The following is a 15928-nucleotide window of genomic DNA, read 5'->3' on the forward strand; positions in this document are numbered from 1 at the left end:
CCTGGTGCTTTTTCTTAGAGTCATAGAATTGTAGAATTCAATCCCCTGCAATGCAGGAATCATAGCTAAATAATCCCTGGCAGACCTCTGTTTAAAAACCTCCAATGGAGAATCCACCACCTTCCAAGGCTGTCAGTTTCACACATCACCTGGAAACTGGCCTGTAAAATTGCACCAGAATAACAGAATGACCATTTAAAGCAAGATTTTAATATTTAAAAGCAAAAACAAAAATGGATTTTTAATTTGAATATGATTTTTTAAATATTTTTAAAAAAACATTTCAGGTACTGGTACATTGCACTTTTAAAAAACCTTTCATTCATATTTCACTATAAAATAATTTAAACAAACTTGTTGAATTTTACACTTAAAACCCAATCCAATGCTCTTGTCAGGCATACAGAATTAAAACCTGCTTTTCTATAGCATAGAACAAACCATGAGATGAAATATTTTATTTTTGAGGCAAGCAAGCATTATACTATAGGTACTGCATTATTATGACAATTGAAAAATACTGAGTTCTTACCTGCTAATGTTGAACATATAGTGGTATCTAATAGGCTTCCACTGATAGGAGACTGTTTGATCTCATGTAGGTGTCCATCAGGGGAACAAGGAAGGGGGTGATTTTTTTATTATCCCCCCTCCACTAGCTCTCTCCTGCACCACCCCCAATCTGTTCTGGAGGATGGAGAGTACCGGAGAAAGGGGAATTGCCTCCCTTCCGTTTCCCCTGAAAGAAGTTCCTGCTGGATAGTGATGGGATACCAACTGGATACAATCCATAGTAATTACCCGCCCTTCCTTCTAAAATGTTCTGGAGATTTGGTCCATGGACCAACATACCCAGCTCTATTGAATTGTGTCTCTTGTGTTAACAGTTTTGCTTGCATGTCAGCTGAAATCCAAACGGAAACCTATTAATGACACAATAGCCCCCTTTCTCTAAACTGATATAATTGTACGATGCAAAAGGCATGTTGGCTGCATGACCAGAGACTTTGAATTATTCCCATAGATCGTACTAAGTACTGTAGTGTTTAAACTACAAAATAAGATGTGTTGGTTATTATCGCAAACAATAGGTGCGTACTCTTATTCTGGAATGCTTGCATTTAGTTGGGTTGTATCCAGCTAAATTATTGCACATACAGAACAACTTCCACCCGTACTTTGGAGCTTCCCCCATCCTGCTGGAGCAGATCTGGGTGTGGTGCAGGAAGGAGGGAAGTGCTGTTGTGGTTGAGGAAGCTGTTCCAGGCATGCAATTATAAGTTGAATGCAGCACCATTATCTACATCCATATTTTTTCTTGGTGATTTAAGCTGCATATTAAAATCACCTTGATTTAAGAAATCCATTCTGAAAAATAGACATCTGTTTCATAAGAGATGGTTATATGCAGGCATTTTGGAAAACATATGAGTCTGGCCTCACAAAGCTTTAGCTTTTCATGAAAGATGTTAATTGTATAAGACACTAATATATATAAAAGACTAAGTTGCTTGGCAGGATGTCAGTGTTACAGAAATGTGGTTAAACTGGCTTGGAACTAGTTGAAGTGGCAAAAGATCATGGATTCATAAAACCCATGGTAATGCATACCTTGCTTTAAACCGTACTTCTCTGTACATGTGAGTGCATGTTGTGCTGTTGAGTATCTGTTAACTCATTTGTGATCTAATGAAGAAAAGCGTGGGGGAAATAGTAATTATTATTAAGAATTTTGCCTTCTAAAAATGGTGGTGTGCAAAATAAAGAAAATAGTTGATTATAATGTTTGTGCAACCTAAATAATATTGTGTCTTTTTGTTTTGTTTTTAAGAATCCCTCTGAGGCAGGGGGAAAGCATTGCTCAATAGCAAGATATCCGCTGTACACTTAGAAAGTCCCAAGTTAAATTTTCAATTAAGACTAGCCTAGATAATGTGTTCCTTTTGGGAGTGGGGACTGTTTAGGCAGAGTGAGTGAGGTGTTGACCAAGGCCTAACTATTTTAAGGTAGTTTATATGTTCTCTGAAAGAAATGGTGACAGTTTGTTTTGAAATGCAGAGTTCCCCACTTTGTAAGGAGTACTTGCTTCCAAGCCCACTGTCCATTTATTCCCTGCTCTTTAACCAGTTACTAAACCATAATACAATCTGTCATTTTAATCCCATTATTGCTTTGGTACTCAATAGTTTTTGGTGTAGGGCTTTATCAAAAGTTTCTTGAAAATGAGTGGAATTGGACGCATCCTGCCCCACGTGCTTATTGGCACTGTCAGATAACTCTAAAAGGTTAGTTAGCAGGGCCTAGTTTTGCAGAAGCCATGCTTGTTATTCAGGAAGACTTGCTCTTGTATATGTTTGGTAATTTTTATCTTTTAGAAATGCTGTCTACCAGTTTTTTTCAGAACAGATGTTAAGCCAACCAGCCTGTAATGATAGTTTCTAACAATGGTTTCTACAGCACTGTGTCTTCAGGAACAAATCTATCAATTGTACTAGTTCTAAAGAATAGCCATGGAGGAAACCTCCATTTCATTTGTGTTTTGAAGAGAAGATTATAGCTAATGTGCTCTTTTAACTAGCTCATAGTTTTGTTTCAGACTGATATTTACTCGGAAGGGTATACTACGAGTGGAGGGATTCTTGAACCCCCAACAGAGTGACACCGACGCTTTGAGCTTGTGGATCCCGTCTACTGCCCCTGCAGAGGGAATTGACCTGGAAACCTCCAAATACATCCTGGCCAATGTTGGAGACCAGTTTTGTCAGTTAGTTATGTCTGAGAAGGAGGCAATGATGATGGTGGAACCACACCGTAAGTTGGTGTTTTCTTTTTAATCCGTGTGTGTAATTGGAATTCGATTATTGAAGAAAAGATACCCAACCCATTACTCTATGGTTTACTCTGCAAGTATTTGGCCCATCTAGTCCAGCATCTTGTTCTTACATTAGCTAACCAGATGTCTGTTGGAAGCCCTCAAACAATACCTGAGTACAACAACACTTTCTCCACTTGTATGCAACTGGTATTCAAAGACATGTTTTCTCCAACGGTGGAGGTGGAACATAGCCTTCATGACTAGTTGCCACAGCTAGCCTTACCCTCCATGAATTTGACTAGTCCTCATTTAAAAACATCCAAGTTGGTGGCCATCGCTGCATCTTGGAAACACCCCCCTCCCCCCAATGTCTCCAGAACTATTGCATGAATTATTCTGAATCCAATACAGTAGATGTGTGATCCATGCATTCAAAGAGGCTTTTTCTTGAGTTTCTCAAACTCTTGTCTCTCAATACCACCATCACTTCTCTCTCTCAAACGCACATTTTCATTTTGAATTTGAACGACTTTTAAGAAATTATTGTAAAACCAAGAAATTGTTGTAAACCAACTTTATAGCATGGTTGTAATGTATAATCTGTTAACATGTGCCTCCTTGATTTTATTTATTTTAATAGAGAAAGTGGCCTGGAAGAGAGCTGTACGTGGAGTGAGGGAGATGTGTGATGTATGTGAAACAACACTGTTCAATATTCACTGGGTTTGTCGGAAATGTGGCTTTGGGGTGTGTCTGGACTGTTACCGTCTCAGAAAAAGCCGTCCACGCAGTGGTGAGTACTTGATATTTGTCCAAGAATGCTGTAAAGTTTAGATGGGCATTCTGCTTTTGATGGTAGGGTTGGGGAGGAGTTGTTCTGTGTGAAGGCTAAATGATCAGTTTGCTGTGTTGCTAGATAAGATAAAAGATTATATGGATTGAGAATAGTGGCCTAATTTCCTCTGCTGCTGCTGCTGCTTCTGCTTCTTCATCCCCCTGCTTCCTCATGGCAGCATAATACAGAATTACCTTCTATGTTTAATTTAGCCATGCCTTCAAGAACAGGAATGGCATGTATAGGATCCTCATGTAGAAAGAGGACAGTTGGAATGAGGAAGAACTTAGGGAATCACAGGTAAAAATTCCTAACCTTGCACTAGGGATAGCTTACAGAATTCACCAATGCATTCTTAAGGAACTTTCAATGTGACACAGTTGACCTTTGGAGTAAAGCATGTCATCTAATTGCTAAAGTAGGCCTTAGTTATTTTCCAAGTGTCAGGTATTACCATTAAAAAAACCAAGGTTTGGGATATTACAGATCTATCAGCCAGGAGCTAAGAAGCTCTTGTATTGAAATAACTTTGGGTTCTCCTGTTTCATGTTTCTTTACCGGGTGAGCAAGGGGGAGGTGTGTGTGTGTGTCTCACCCAGCCTTCCTGGAGACAATTCTGAAAGAAAATAACTTCTGAGCAAGTTACAAAAGGCTTTATGGTTGTGATTCATATAATAATCCTTGGTCATGCATAATTTTGCAATACACTAGGTGTGCTTTTACTAGTAAAATTGAAGCCCTTGGTGTAGTAGTTTTTACTTCATTAGTGCTTTGAAACTAAAACAGGAACTGTGTGCTGACTTAGGACAGATGGGAACAAGGGCTTCTGTCTGATTTTTCTATTTTGTCCTGTGAGCTGTCCCAGCCTATCATGTCTTTAGTAAAGAGGAAAATGAATATAATGTTTGAGGCAGGATGTTCTATCTTTAAGAGGTAATGTGATAAACTACCGGAAAAGCAAGCACAAGGCTGCACAAATACACGTTATTGATACACATATAGATTACTGATACATTACTGAAAGGAGTTGGGAGTTTCAACAGAGCTTGGAAAAAACATCTTTCAGTGTGGAAATAGGGCAGAATATTGATTCTAGGTTTGTGTGTTCATGTTTTAATCTTGCATACCTAACGGTTGTTGTATTGACACACTTTCCATTAGCACAGCCTTCATTAGCCCTCCAGCTGTTTTGGACTGAAACTCTCATCCAGCTGTGACTGTGAAGGGTTGTAGTAGCACATTAAGCACCACAGCAGACGGCTGTTGCGTGTTTTGTTTGACTATGAAGAGAGTGCTCAGCAAAACCTGCTACCTTTGAATTTATTAGTTTGAAGCCATTGTAGTACTGGAACATGCAAGCAAGCATTTGGAAAGTTAAAAGATCTGATTGTCTTTCTATTTCAGAGACAGAGGAGATTGGTGATGAAGAGGTTTTTTCATGGTTGAAGTGTGCAAAGGGACAGTCGCATGAACCAGAGAATCTCATGCCAACACAGATAATCCCTGGCACAGGTGAATCTATTTTCCATGTCCTATCATGTCTCTCTTTGACAGATTTATCCTGCTTTTCAGCCACAAAGGTTCCCAGATCAGCTTGTAAATACCAATAATAAGATGGCCCCTGTTCTCACGCATGCAATCTAAAAGACATGGGGAAAGGGAGGGAGGAGGAGAAAAGCAACCTTGGGCATGAGTTCATAGTAACAAATTTATCACAATCAGAAGGAATGGAGAACAGTTTGATGACAGGAGCAAAAAGTTGCTGCTCTCTTAGCTGAGCCAGTGGCATGGCTCTGCTTCCCTCATCTCCTCTCTGCTACAACAGTTGGTAGAAGCAGTGGCCTAATGGTGCTGGCTTCTCAGCTGAACTTTATAGGATCCTGATTCCCTTAATTCCCTCTCTTACAGCTTGAGGTAATGACTGTTGCCAGGTCCTTGTTAGGTCGTGGTTCGTTTTTGCCATCAGATCCAGCCAGGTGGATTCATTATTTGAATACATTTTTGTAACAAAAGTGCATCTGCAGTTGCCGAGTTCTCATCGCTTACAAGGATGCTTATTAGGTTGTTAAAGCTACTTGAGGCAGTTGTTAAAAGAGAGTGTCCTAACAATTAGTGCCCTTAATAGTATTGTCACAACAAAGATAATGATTTTTATGCAGGCAGAGGGTCTCCCTTCCCAGCCTAAAAGCCATACACATAAACATAGGTTCATGCTTGTAAAAGCCTAGAAGATCTACCATTTCAGGTGTAAGCAGGAAGATACTGGTCCTTGAATTTTAAGACTTTCAGATATTGTTACAAAATTTGATACCATTTCTCACTTTTCAGCACTGTATAGTATTGGAGACATGGTTCATGCAGCCCGTGGCAAATGGGGAATTAAAGCCAACTGCCCATGTATTAATCGGCAGAATAAATCTGTGCTGCGACCTGCCGTCACCAATGGAATTTCACAGGTATGTGAACTTCTATTATGGCCAAAATCTGTTATGTGATCCTGATAGAAATTGTCCACTTCCTCTAGGGCAGTGTTTCCCAACCTTGTGCCTCCAGCTGTTTTCGGACTACAATTCCCATCATTCCTGACCACTGGTCTTGCTAGCTAGGGATGATGGGAGTCGTAGTCCCAAAACATCTGGAGGCACAAGGTTGGGAAACACTGCTCTAGGGAGATCAGGGCTGTTGTTTTTAAAAAGAGTTGTTGGTATTTTGTGTGTTGGAATATTTATTTGCTATTGCTTTATGCAGTTTGAAGTGCCATGTTAATGAAAATGCAGATTATAAAGAAACAGCCATTATGAAAGATGTGGTATTTCATACTCATTTTGCCTTTTTAGATGGCCCCAGATAGTGTGTCTACCAGTGGAATATTTAATTTTTTCTGAGTTTGGAATGTACACAACCTGTTAGCGTCAAATGTTTTTGTTTGTTTTTGAAATTTGAGAGAATAATAATGTACCCTGGTCTCCTTATCCAATATACATGTATTGGCTTGTATCCAGAATAAGCTCGTGTAATGGGCTCATGGAAGCTAAGTCCCCCACCCCACTATTCCCCAATGTTCTACCAAAGGTTAGGGAGACCCTTCTGAACTGGGAGGAAGATTGACTCCCTCAAAATATTTTGAGTTTATCTCATGCTTATGTCTAGTCTTAATATTGCTAGCTTTTTTAAAACTTTACATTTGTCTCTAAACAACAGGAAATACGTAAGTTACTGCGTTTTGACTTCCCCGTTTGTGATCCTCTGTTTCAGCAGCTGCCCAGTATGAATCCTAGTGTATCCACACCTGCAAATGAAAGTGCTTTCTCCAGTGGCACAGGGACAACAGAAGGAGGGCAGACGGACACTAATGTTATTCCTAAGTCTGAAGCTACGGAGGACAAAGCTGAGGAGCCTATAAAGACAGAGGCTCAAGGAACCAGTAACAGTGGGGAGACAAAACCTAACAAGTCACTATGTCCGGAAACAAGTCCCTCTTCAGCACTGCATTGGCTTGCAGATTTAGCAACACAAAAGGCAAAAGAAGAAACAAAAGGTAAGTTCTTGGGGAGCTGAAGATTTTTGCTAGAGAGCTGATTATCACCCTGGAGAGAGAGGGATGTTTTTGAAGATGAGAATTTAGAAGACACTCTAAAACCAGGGACACTCTAAGATGGCTGCTTTTTGCATGTCAACACACATTGGTTTAATACTCTTGATGTTCCACACTGCGGCTTCTCTCTTTCCTAACCCAAATAGCAAACAGACAGTTCCATGAAGTTTCGAGCATGCTGAGGGATTAATTTGGGTACTTAGCTATTCATGGATTGTTGCTTTTTTACATCTATTGTAATTTCACAAGTGTTGACATTATTTATTTGATGTGAGGGGAATCATATCACACGGAATTCCATGCCTGTCTGAAAATTTGGTAACTATCCGAACAGTAGTATTGCACCTGCATTTCCCACAGAATTGTAAAGTTGGAAGGGCACCACAGGGCAATCTAGTCTAACCCCCTGCAATGCAGGAATCTTTTGCCCAACATGGGGTCCGAACCCACAACCTTGAGATTAAGAGTCTAGGTTATTCTGGACTGACCTATCTGTTTTGGCCTTGTAAAACTGATGCATACTGTAATTACTTGGTTTTGACCATTTCTTAGGCCATCTTAGTACGTCTTAAACTGGTGAAGCACTTGTGTAAAGGTGGGGTTTGGGTTTTATTTTGCTTGGATTTCATACTGAGACTTCCTTACTGCATTTTTTTCTCATGTGTTTAATGATCAAATGTATGAGTGCCTGGTATCTGGACAGTTACTAGAATTTTTTTGTAGATCTTCTGGAAGATTTGTGTCCTAACAAATTTAAACTAATGCCGGCTGGAGCATAGCTAAACCTTTGAAGGTCACATATAAAACATTGACATTAAGACATTCCGTTCCATGGTGATGGAAAAAGCAGTCATAAAGTCTCTTGCTTATGACTACAAGAATTGTATTTGCAATTGAAGAATGTCCAAAGATACACATTAATATTTATGTAATCTTTTATTTTCTCCTTCCTCTCATGCTTGCTATCTTTTTCCAATTGCAACTTCTATTTTGGCTTGCTTTTTTGTACTCATAAACATTGTAGTGGTGGTTATGATAAGTTGGAGATTATGAAATCTCTTGTTCATAGCCTCACTTCCCTCCTCTGTGATTGTCAAAATATTTACATTGACATGTTATTTGGGGGGGGGAGAGAGATACGTCTTCTTATGGTGCCTTTTTTGCTTTTTTACAGAAGCCGGATCACTGAGGTCAGTGCTCAATAAAGAATCTCAATCACCTTTTGGATTGGATTCCTTCAACACCAATGCAAAGGCCTCCCCTTTAACTCCAAAGCTTTTTAATAGTCTCTTATTGGGCCCAGTTGCCTCAAGCAACAAGACAGAAGGTTCCAGTCTTCGTGATTTGCTTAACTCTGGGCCTGGAAAGCTGCCTCAGGCTTCACTCGATACAGGCATCCCTTTTCCTCCTGTCTTTTCTGGAGCTTCCACTGTAAGTAATACTATTTTTGTTTAGAGGTATACTGTAGATAGTTGCTTCTTTAAAGTGGTATGATCTCTTTCTTCAGTAGGAAAACCTATGCTGAACTTTTCAAAATAAGATTTATTTAGGCGTCTTATTGTTTGTCCACTGGCCCAAAGGTGGGTTCGTGGGAGTGGTTTGGTTCAAGTATACCAAATCAAGATTTCAAAAATGCCAGAGTGATCAATTCTGGTACTTTATTATAAGAAGGAAATGTAGACTTACAGTGCAGCCTTTACAGACCCAGTGAGAGGTTGTCATGAGTAGTCCGCACCCAAGCAAACATTTATACATTCTTTATTCACCAGCAGCATGTGTCACTTTGGCCAAGACTTCCCATCATTTGGTGTGAGCAGCATAAGTGGCAAATATCCAAATCATACAGATAGTTCCCCTTTCTGGCCCCAAGCCCACAGATGAACAAGCCAATTAGCTTCTATCAAAGCAAGTGAATATAAACATATATGAGCTCATTGTTACAACAACTACCAATTAATTGTGGGGTTATCTTGACTACCAAAATGGTGTTTGCAGAGCTTCTGGAACAGTTCCCCTTTGGTTCAACACATTGTTACCCTTTCTTTGGCATTGTTTTAGCCACTTTAGTGTGCTAACTTTTCTAGAAAGTGTTTAGTTGGTTGAAAGATCAGAATCTGTGGCACAGGCAGTATATTCTAATTCTTTACCCAAGACTTGGGTTGCTATGTGGATTTGTGTCTTCTAGGGTGCTAAGAATAAGGCCAGCTTGCCAAATTTCCTTGATCATATTATTGCCTCAGTGGTGGAAAATAAGAAGACATCTGATGCTGCCAAGCGAGCAAGCAACGTGGCTGATACTCAGAAAGAAGTGAAAGAGATGGTAATGGGATTAAATGTGCTGGACCCACACACTTCCCATTCTTGGCTCTGTGACGGAAGGCTTTTGTGTCTCCATGACCCCAGCAATAAAAACAACTGGAAGATCTTCAGGGAGTGTTGGAAACAGGGCCAGGTAAATAAAAATTTTGGGTGGACATCCTCCCTCGCTGTGGCAAGATTTTCATTGTACTTAAAACAAACTAGCAACTATTTAATGATAATTATGCTGGTGCAGACTTTGTTAGTTGTTTAAGGTTGAAGGAAAAAACACAGTTACCGGCACTCGTCTATGTGTGATACAAGCACAAAAATTCATATCTGGAACAGGACGTGGTACCCTGAGAACCCTGGGATTCAGTAAATTACAGTTTATGGTTGGGAAATTGGGCTAGATAGAATATGGATAATGCCTGATGAACATTCAGAACTTGGCTGGGTTGACCAAGATTTCCAGCAGCCAGAAGCTTATAATTCAGTGCTTCTGTTAAAAAGGTAAATATACTGGGTATTATCAAAAGATGGTCATCAGCCCATAGATTTCAATTTGTATAAAATTAGAATAGCTTTCCTTAGCACAGAAGTTGGACTTTGATTTTTTAATACATATATAAATTTATGAAACTTACTAAAATATCAGAAATGTTGTCACTATAAGGTGTTACCTACTTAATTTAAATTTACATTATTCAATTGTTCTTTTTTATATTGTATTAATATATACCGGTACAAGAAGACTCATAAATCTGATATCTTAGCAACCAGAGCATCTCTGTTATTACCTCCGTTATTACCTCTATTTTGTTGTTTCATACAATCAGTAAGTGACTTCCTTAGTTGCTTCTGTTTCTGTTGGTGCCTGTAATTATTTTTGTTGCTATTAAAATGTCTACTAATTCTGAATGCTCCCTCCTTGAAGGAGTTATGACAGCCAAGTAAAATACACAGAGCATTAGTAGAGAATATACAGTGGTACCTCGACTTATGAACGACTCGACAACCGAATTTTTCGACTTACGAATGGGGGTAATGGCTGCGCACTTACGAATGTCTCGACATCTGAAAGAAAACCACAGTGGTTTTAGATAGGGATTTTTCGACTTACGAATTTTTCAACCTAATCGGAATGGATTAAATTCGTAAGTTGAGGCACCACTGTATGTTCCTTTTCGTTTATCTGAGTTGCAGCCTTCCTGCAGGAATTGTTGTTTTTCTTCTTAATCAAGTCCATCATTTAGGAATCCATTTTTAAAAAACAACATTTCCAACATTTCTATCTCTTACATTTTCAGACCAGAAAATCTTGCTAGGGGTTAATACTGGAAACATAGTGGTTTCTTATTTTCATTTTGTCTGGCTATATTTTTTTTATGAAAGATTATAAATTAGTAAATTAAAAAAATAATGCCTTCTGCAAATTGCCATTTGGGAATAATACCTCCTCTTTCTTTTCACAGCCTGTTTTAGTTTCTGGTGTTCATAAGAAGCTGAAGCCTGAACTCTGGAAACCAGAGGCCTTTAGTCAAGAATTTGGAGATCAGGATGTAGATCTGGTCAATTGTAGGAACTGCGCCATAATCTCAGATGTGAAAGTGCGTGACTTCTGGGATGGCTTTGAGGTCATTTCTAGTAAGTGCCACCTAATTCTCTTGATATTACTTGTGAAAAGTTATCTATCACATCAGTGTAGTCTCTCCCCCAGCTTATGACACTATTAATGTCATAGCTGAACAGGAGATTTAAACCCATATCTCTCTGGTTTTCTATGTCACCCCTGCCATACATTATGGATTTAGGTTTCATTCTTCCCTCCCCTACTCCCAAAAAATCCTGTAGATTTCATAGGAAAAGCAAACTAATAGTGATAGAACAACATACCAGTCTAGTAAAACTATTTCTTTTCAGAGCGTCTGAGATCTGATGACGGACAGCCTATGGTACTGAAGTTAAAGGACTGGCCTCCGGGAGAAGATTTTAGAGACATGATGCCGACAAGGTAAGATCCCTTGTTACTCTGGGTCTGGGCCTCTTGTGAGAATTGTTGGTGTTCTAGCAATGTATTCTTACCTATGGCAGTGTCTAACATGGTACTTGCCCTTTTCAGGTTTGAGGACCTAATGGAGAACCTTCCTCTCCCAGAGTACACTAAGAGGGATGGAAGACTGAATCTGGCATCAAGGTTGCCAAGCTACTTCGTACGACCCGATCTGGGTCCCAAAATGTACAACGCATACGGTATGTAGACCAGGAGAGCATAGTTTTGTCCCTACTCATAGTTTGTGTCTTAGGAAAGTATATGGACTGAGAAGTAAATGAGTTGGATGGATTACTAGCTATGTTAGTCATAAAATTAATTTGTTTCCTTTAAATCTGTTTGCTTCTAAATATTAAAAGTATAATGTCATTAGAAATGGAAGATAATTTGGTAATTGTAGACTAAATGGAATCAGACAATGTTGTCAGAATCAGAGAACTTTGTAAAATGGAATGATGCTGTGCAAATCAGGTAAGAACTCAAGAACCCATGCCCATCAAACCGAAGAGCAGATGAGTTTTTACACTATTCCATATCATAGCTGTCAAGTTTTCCCTTTTCTCGCGAGGAAGCCTATTCAGCATAAGGAAATTTCCCTTTAAAAAAGGGAGAACTTGACAGCTATGGTCCATATTCAATTGCATCCACGTGCTCACAACCTCTTATGGTAGTAAAAGGACTGTTTTCGTCTGCTCATTCCAACGAGAGAAGCCCCCTAAGACTCGCTGTGATCAGGAAGATATTTTGCAGATAAAATCACTCACATCTGCTGCAGCTTGGATTCCAGTGTTGGTACAGATTTGGGTATGGGATTCAGAAGCATCTGCCTGTCCAGTTTTGATGAGCAGGTTTCAGCTACTATTTCCCAAACAAATGGATGTGATTCTTGGGAGAAGAATCCTCAACTCTTGTCCATCTTGGCTGGTAAATCTGCCTGGCCCAAGTTCAATAAGCTTTTGCTAGCTGTGGTAAATAGATCACAGAAGAAGGGGCTATTTCCTTAAGGAGCTAAAGGAAGCATCAATCGTCAACTCTGGAAACATGTTTTGATGCCCCTTTGTTCTGTTGGCTTGGGAAAACCTGGTGTTTCGGAACAGACTTTGTTATTGGCTGAAGGTGATTGGCCTGGATTTTCCTTTCTGCTGGTGTTTCTAGGACACCTATTAAGAGCTGAGTCCTTAGTGATTTTTCTGTGTGCATTTTATTTTTATCAGGTTGTGTGCCACTTCGAGTGTGGTAGTGGCTGTGATAAAAAATATTCAATAAAATGCATTTGTTGATTTGAAGCAGTGGACCGTATCATCTGTTTGTACTAAGTGCTGCAATTACAAAGTGATAGGGAGTTTGTACCTAAAGTCTGGCTCCTTTTATAGTTAAGCATATGCATAGCAGGTGCCCTCACAATGCCCTCCAGATGTTGCTGGACTACATCTCCCCTCATCCTTGACATTTGACCTTGATGTCTGGGACTGGTGGGAGTTAAGAGTCCAATAACATCTGGAGGACATCATGTCGGCTACCCTTGATATCTAATCAGCAGAGAGCAAGTATCTCTGCTGCTGTTCACATTGTCATGTCTACTAGCTGAATATTCTCTATGTGGTGATAAATGTTTGAATGTAGCATAATAAAAAGCATACCCATAACAAGTAGGTTCAAGCTTGCTTTCATCATCTCTCTTCTTTGCTGCTTTTTCGTAGGACTGATAACGGCAGAAGACAGAAGAGTTGGTACAACCAATCTGCATTTGGATGTGTCAGATGCCGTTAACGTCATGGTGTACGTTGGAATTCCCATTGGGGAAGGTTCTCATGATGATGGTAAACTTCCAAGATGATTTTTTTCAAGGATAAACTTAACTTCTGAATCTCCCCCCTAGATATGCAAAATATTACCTATATTAGGCCTGCACCATTTAATTTCTTTTTGTTTTGATTTCTTCTCTGTTCTTGTGTTGCTCTTTGCACATTGGTAATACATATGAACAAAGATAATCAGAGGACATAAAAGCCAGTTCAGTTGCAAACTAGAATGCCTAGTCATGTGAATTTACTCATGAGTAGATGTATCAGTTTCTCTTCAAATAAGATTGTGTATGATACCTGTCCAATAATCATGCGGAACATTATAATAAGCAGAGTACTGCTTTGAGGCATTAACTCTGCCAGGATGACACTTGGATGTGGAGTCCTGATTGAAAGTATCACCTGTGCACAAATGCAAATGTCACCAGTTTGATGCGTTTCTTAGGGTCTATATTTGTGATATATTGATGGTGCAAACATAATATTTGATTTCTAGGCATACATAACCACCCTTGCAGGCTTGAACTGATGTGCTCTTGACAAAGGGAACAAATTTAGTGCTTTCTCCAGAATATTACTAAAGATAATATGATTTGGTCCTTTCAAATTTCCTAGCTGTCCTGTAACATTAAGTAGGATAACTTTTCTTAGATGTTAAAGTTGGTTTACAGTAATTTCTTATGGCTGTTGTTTAGTGCTTCCTTGAATTCATTTGATTGTTACACATTGCACTAGAAAGCCATGCAACTTACTGATGTGAATTTCAGAGGTGCTGAAAACGATTGATGAGGGAGATGCTGATGATGTTACAAAACAGCGAATCCATGAAGCAAAGGAGAAGCCTGGGGCACTATGGCACATTTATGCTGCTAAGGATGCTGAGAAGATCAGGGAACTTCTTCGCAAGGTGTGATAGTTGGATGTTTGAGGAGTTTAATATTTCATACAGTATTCTATACTTTCTGATAAAACTTGTGTCCCAATATTTTTATTGGACTGCCCTAAAAACCTTGTCGAAGAGTGGAGTATTAATAATAATAATAATAATAATTATTATTATTATTATTATTATTATTATTATTATTATTATTATTATTTATACCCCGCCCATCTGGCTGGGTTCCCCCAGCCACTCTGGGCGGCTTCCAACAAAACATTAAAATACAGAAATCCATCAAACATTAAAAGCTTCCCTAAACAGGGCTGCCTTGAGATGCCTTCTAAAGGTCTGGTAATTGTTGTTCTCTTGCCCTAAATAGTCTCTGAATGGACTAGGGCAGCTGTAATACCTCCTGTGAGATTTGGATTTTTTTTCCTGTCATACCTGCTATTGCCTCAAAGCCCACCTTAGGCAAAGCTAAGAATTTCATCATAAAGTAACTTGCGATTGTTTTCTGAATACAGATTAAAAAGAAATCTGCAAGTAGGCAGAATTAAACTCTGATACATTTGTATTAGGTTGGTGAAGAACAAGGACAAGAAAATCCTCCAGATCATGACCCAATCCATGACCAAAGCTGGTACCTGGACCAGACCCTCCGTAAGCGTCTGTATGAGGAGTATGGAGTACAAGGCTGGGCAATAGTGCAGTTCCTGGGAGATGCTGTATTTATTCCTGCAGGGGCCCCTCACCAGGTGAGTGTGGAGTGCTAGGGCCCGAAAGAGTAAGGTAAAAACTTAAAAGCATAGAACAAGTTGTTCATGGAGCATTCCAAAAAGAGCACAACTTTAGAATGTGTCGGGTAATAGAATTTTCAGAAACACTGTACAATTGGTTAGGTTGGTTTTCCTGAGCTTTTTCTGTTGTTGTTGTTTTTTTGGGGGGGACAGGTTTAGAGTACTGAAAACCTGCCGACTGCTTGGTGAAATTCCAGAAGCTGAAATAAGGACTGAGAGAACTCTAGTTCTCAGAAGTGTCAAGTTTCAGTACCTTACTATAGCGTTCCATGTCTACTATTCCTGAGTCTCAAGCTCCATATTTTTTTCTCTCATAAATTTCTTCCAGTTCTTGAAAGGGTTGGGAGAGGTACATATTCCTTGAATACTGGAAACTTGAATAAATAATTAAAAGTAAAATATCAGCATATGTGCTTAGCATGTTTACTTTAGTGTAAATTCACTTTCTGGGATTCTTAGGTGAAGCAATAAAATGCTTATTGTACTTTCTGGGTGCAGCTGGTTATTTGAGTCTAGCAAGGATTCAATAAGTTTGTAGTGGCTAGCACCCAGGTGTGAACCAATAATTTGTTTTCAAACTAAAACTGTTCCCTCATTCCAGCTCTGGATCTTGTCTGCTTACTGCAGTTGTCTCCTTTTATTACTCTTATACCAGGATTGGGGTACCTGTGGTGCTCTGAATATTGTTCAGTCCTATCAGCTCCACCCAGCATGACCAATGATCACGAATTATTGGAGTTGTAGTCCACAAACACATGGAGAGCTGTGGGTTCCTCATTCCTGTTTATACCACTAAACTCTGGAGTATTCTGTGAGCAGAAGAACAGGATATAAATAATAATTCAAACTT

General features: G+C 39.3%; 1 protein-coding gene across 7 annotated transcripts in view; it reads left to right on the forward strand.

Moving 5' to 3' along the window:
- KDM3B (lysine demethylase 3B) overlaps window positions 1-15928 on the forward strand; it is a 35752-nt gene that overhangs the window by 16212 nt on the left and 3612 nt on the right. For 3 of the 7 annotated variants that reach the window (XM_035105905.3, XM_035105904.3, XM_088663175.1), the window contains exons 10-22: window positions 2597-2811; window positions 3456-3608; window positions 5055-5162; window positions 5979-6106; window positions 6906-7188; window positions 8420-8676; window positions 9431-9697; window positions 11019-11190; window positions 11467-11557; window positions 11666-11796; window positions 13297-13416; window positions 14169-14308; window positions 14860-15036. In XM_035105905.3, coding sequence (XP_034961796.3) covers window positions 2597-2811; window positions 3456-3608; window positions 5055-5162; window positions 5979-6106; window positions 6906-7188; window positions 8420-8676; window positions 9431-9697; window positions 11019-11190; window positions 11467-11557; window positions 11666-11796; window positions 13297-13416; window positions 14169-14308; window positions 14860-15036 — 2242 coding nt within the window. The remainder of the gene's footprint in view (window positions 1-2596; window positions 2812-3455; window positions 3609-5054; window positions 5163-5978; window positions 6107-6905; window positions 7189-8419; window positions 8677-9430; window positions 9698-11018; window positions 11191-11466; window positions 11558-11665; window positions 11797-13296; window positions 13417-14168; window positions 14309-14859; window positions 15037-15928) is intronic. The other 4 variants (XM_035105906.3, XM_060271571.2, XM_088663172.1 and 1 more) reach the window with 3 other exon arrangements.

The sequence above is a fragment of the Zootoca vivipara genome, chromosome 2 (assembly GCF_965207765.1).
Source record: "Zootoca vivipara chromosome 2, rZooViv2.hap1.1, whole genome shotgun sequence".
Classification (NCBI taxonomy): domain Eukaryota; kingdom Metazoa; phylum Chordata; class Lepidosauria; order Squamata; family Lacertidae; genus Zootoca; species Zootoca vivipara.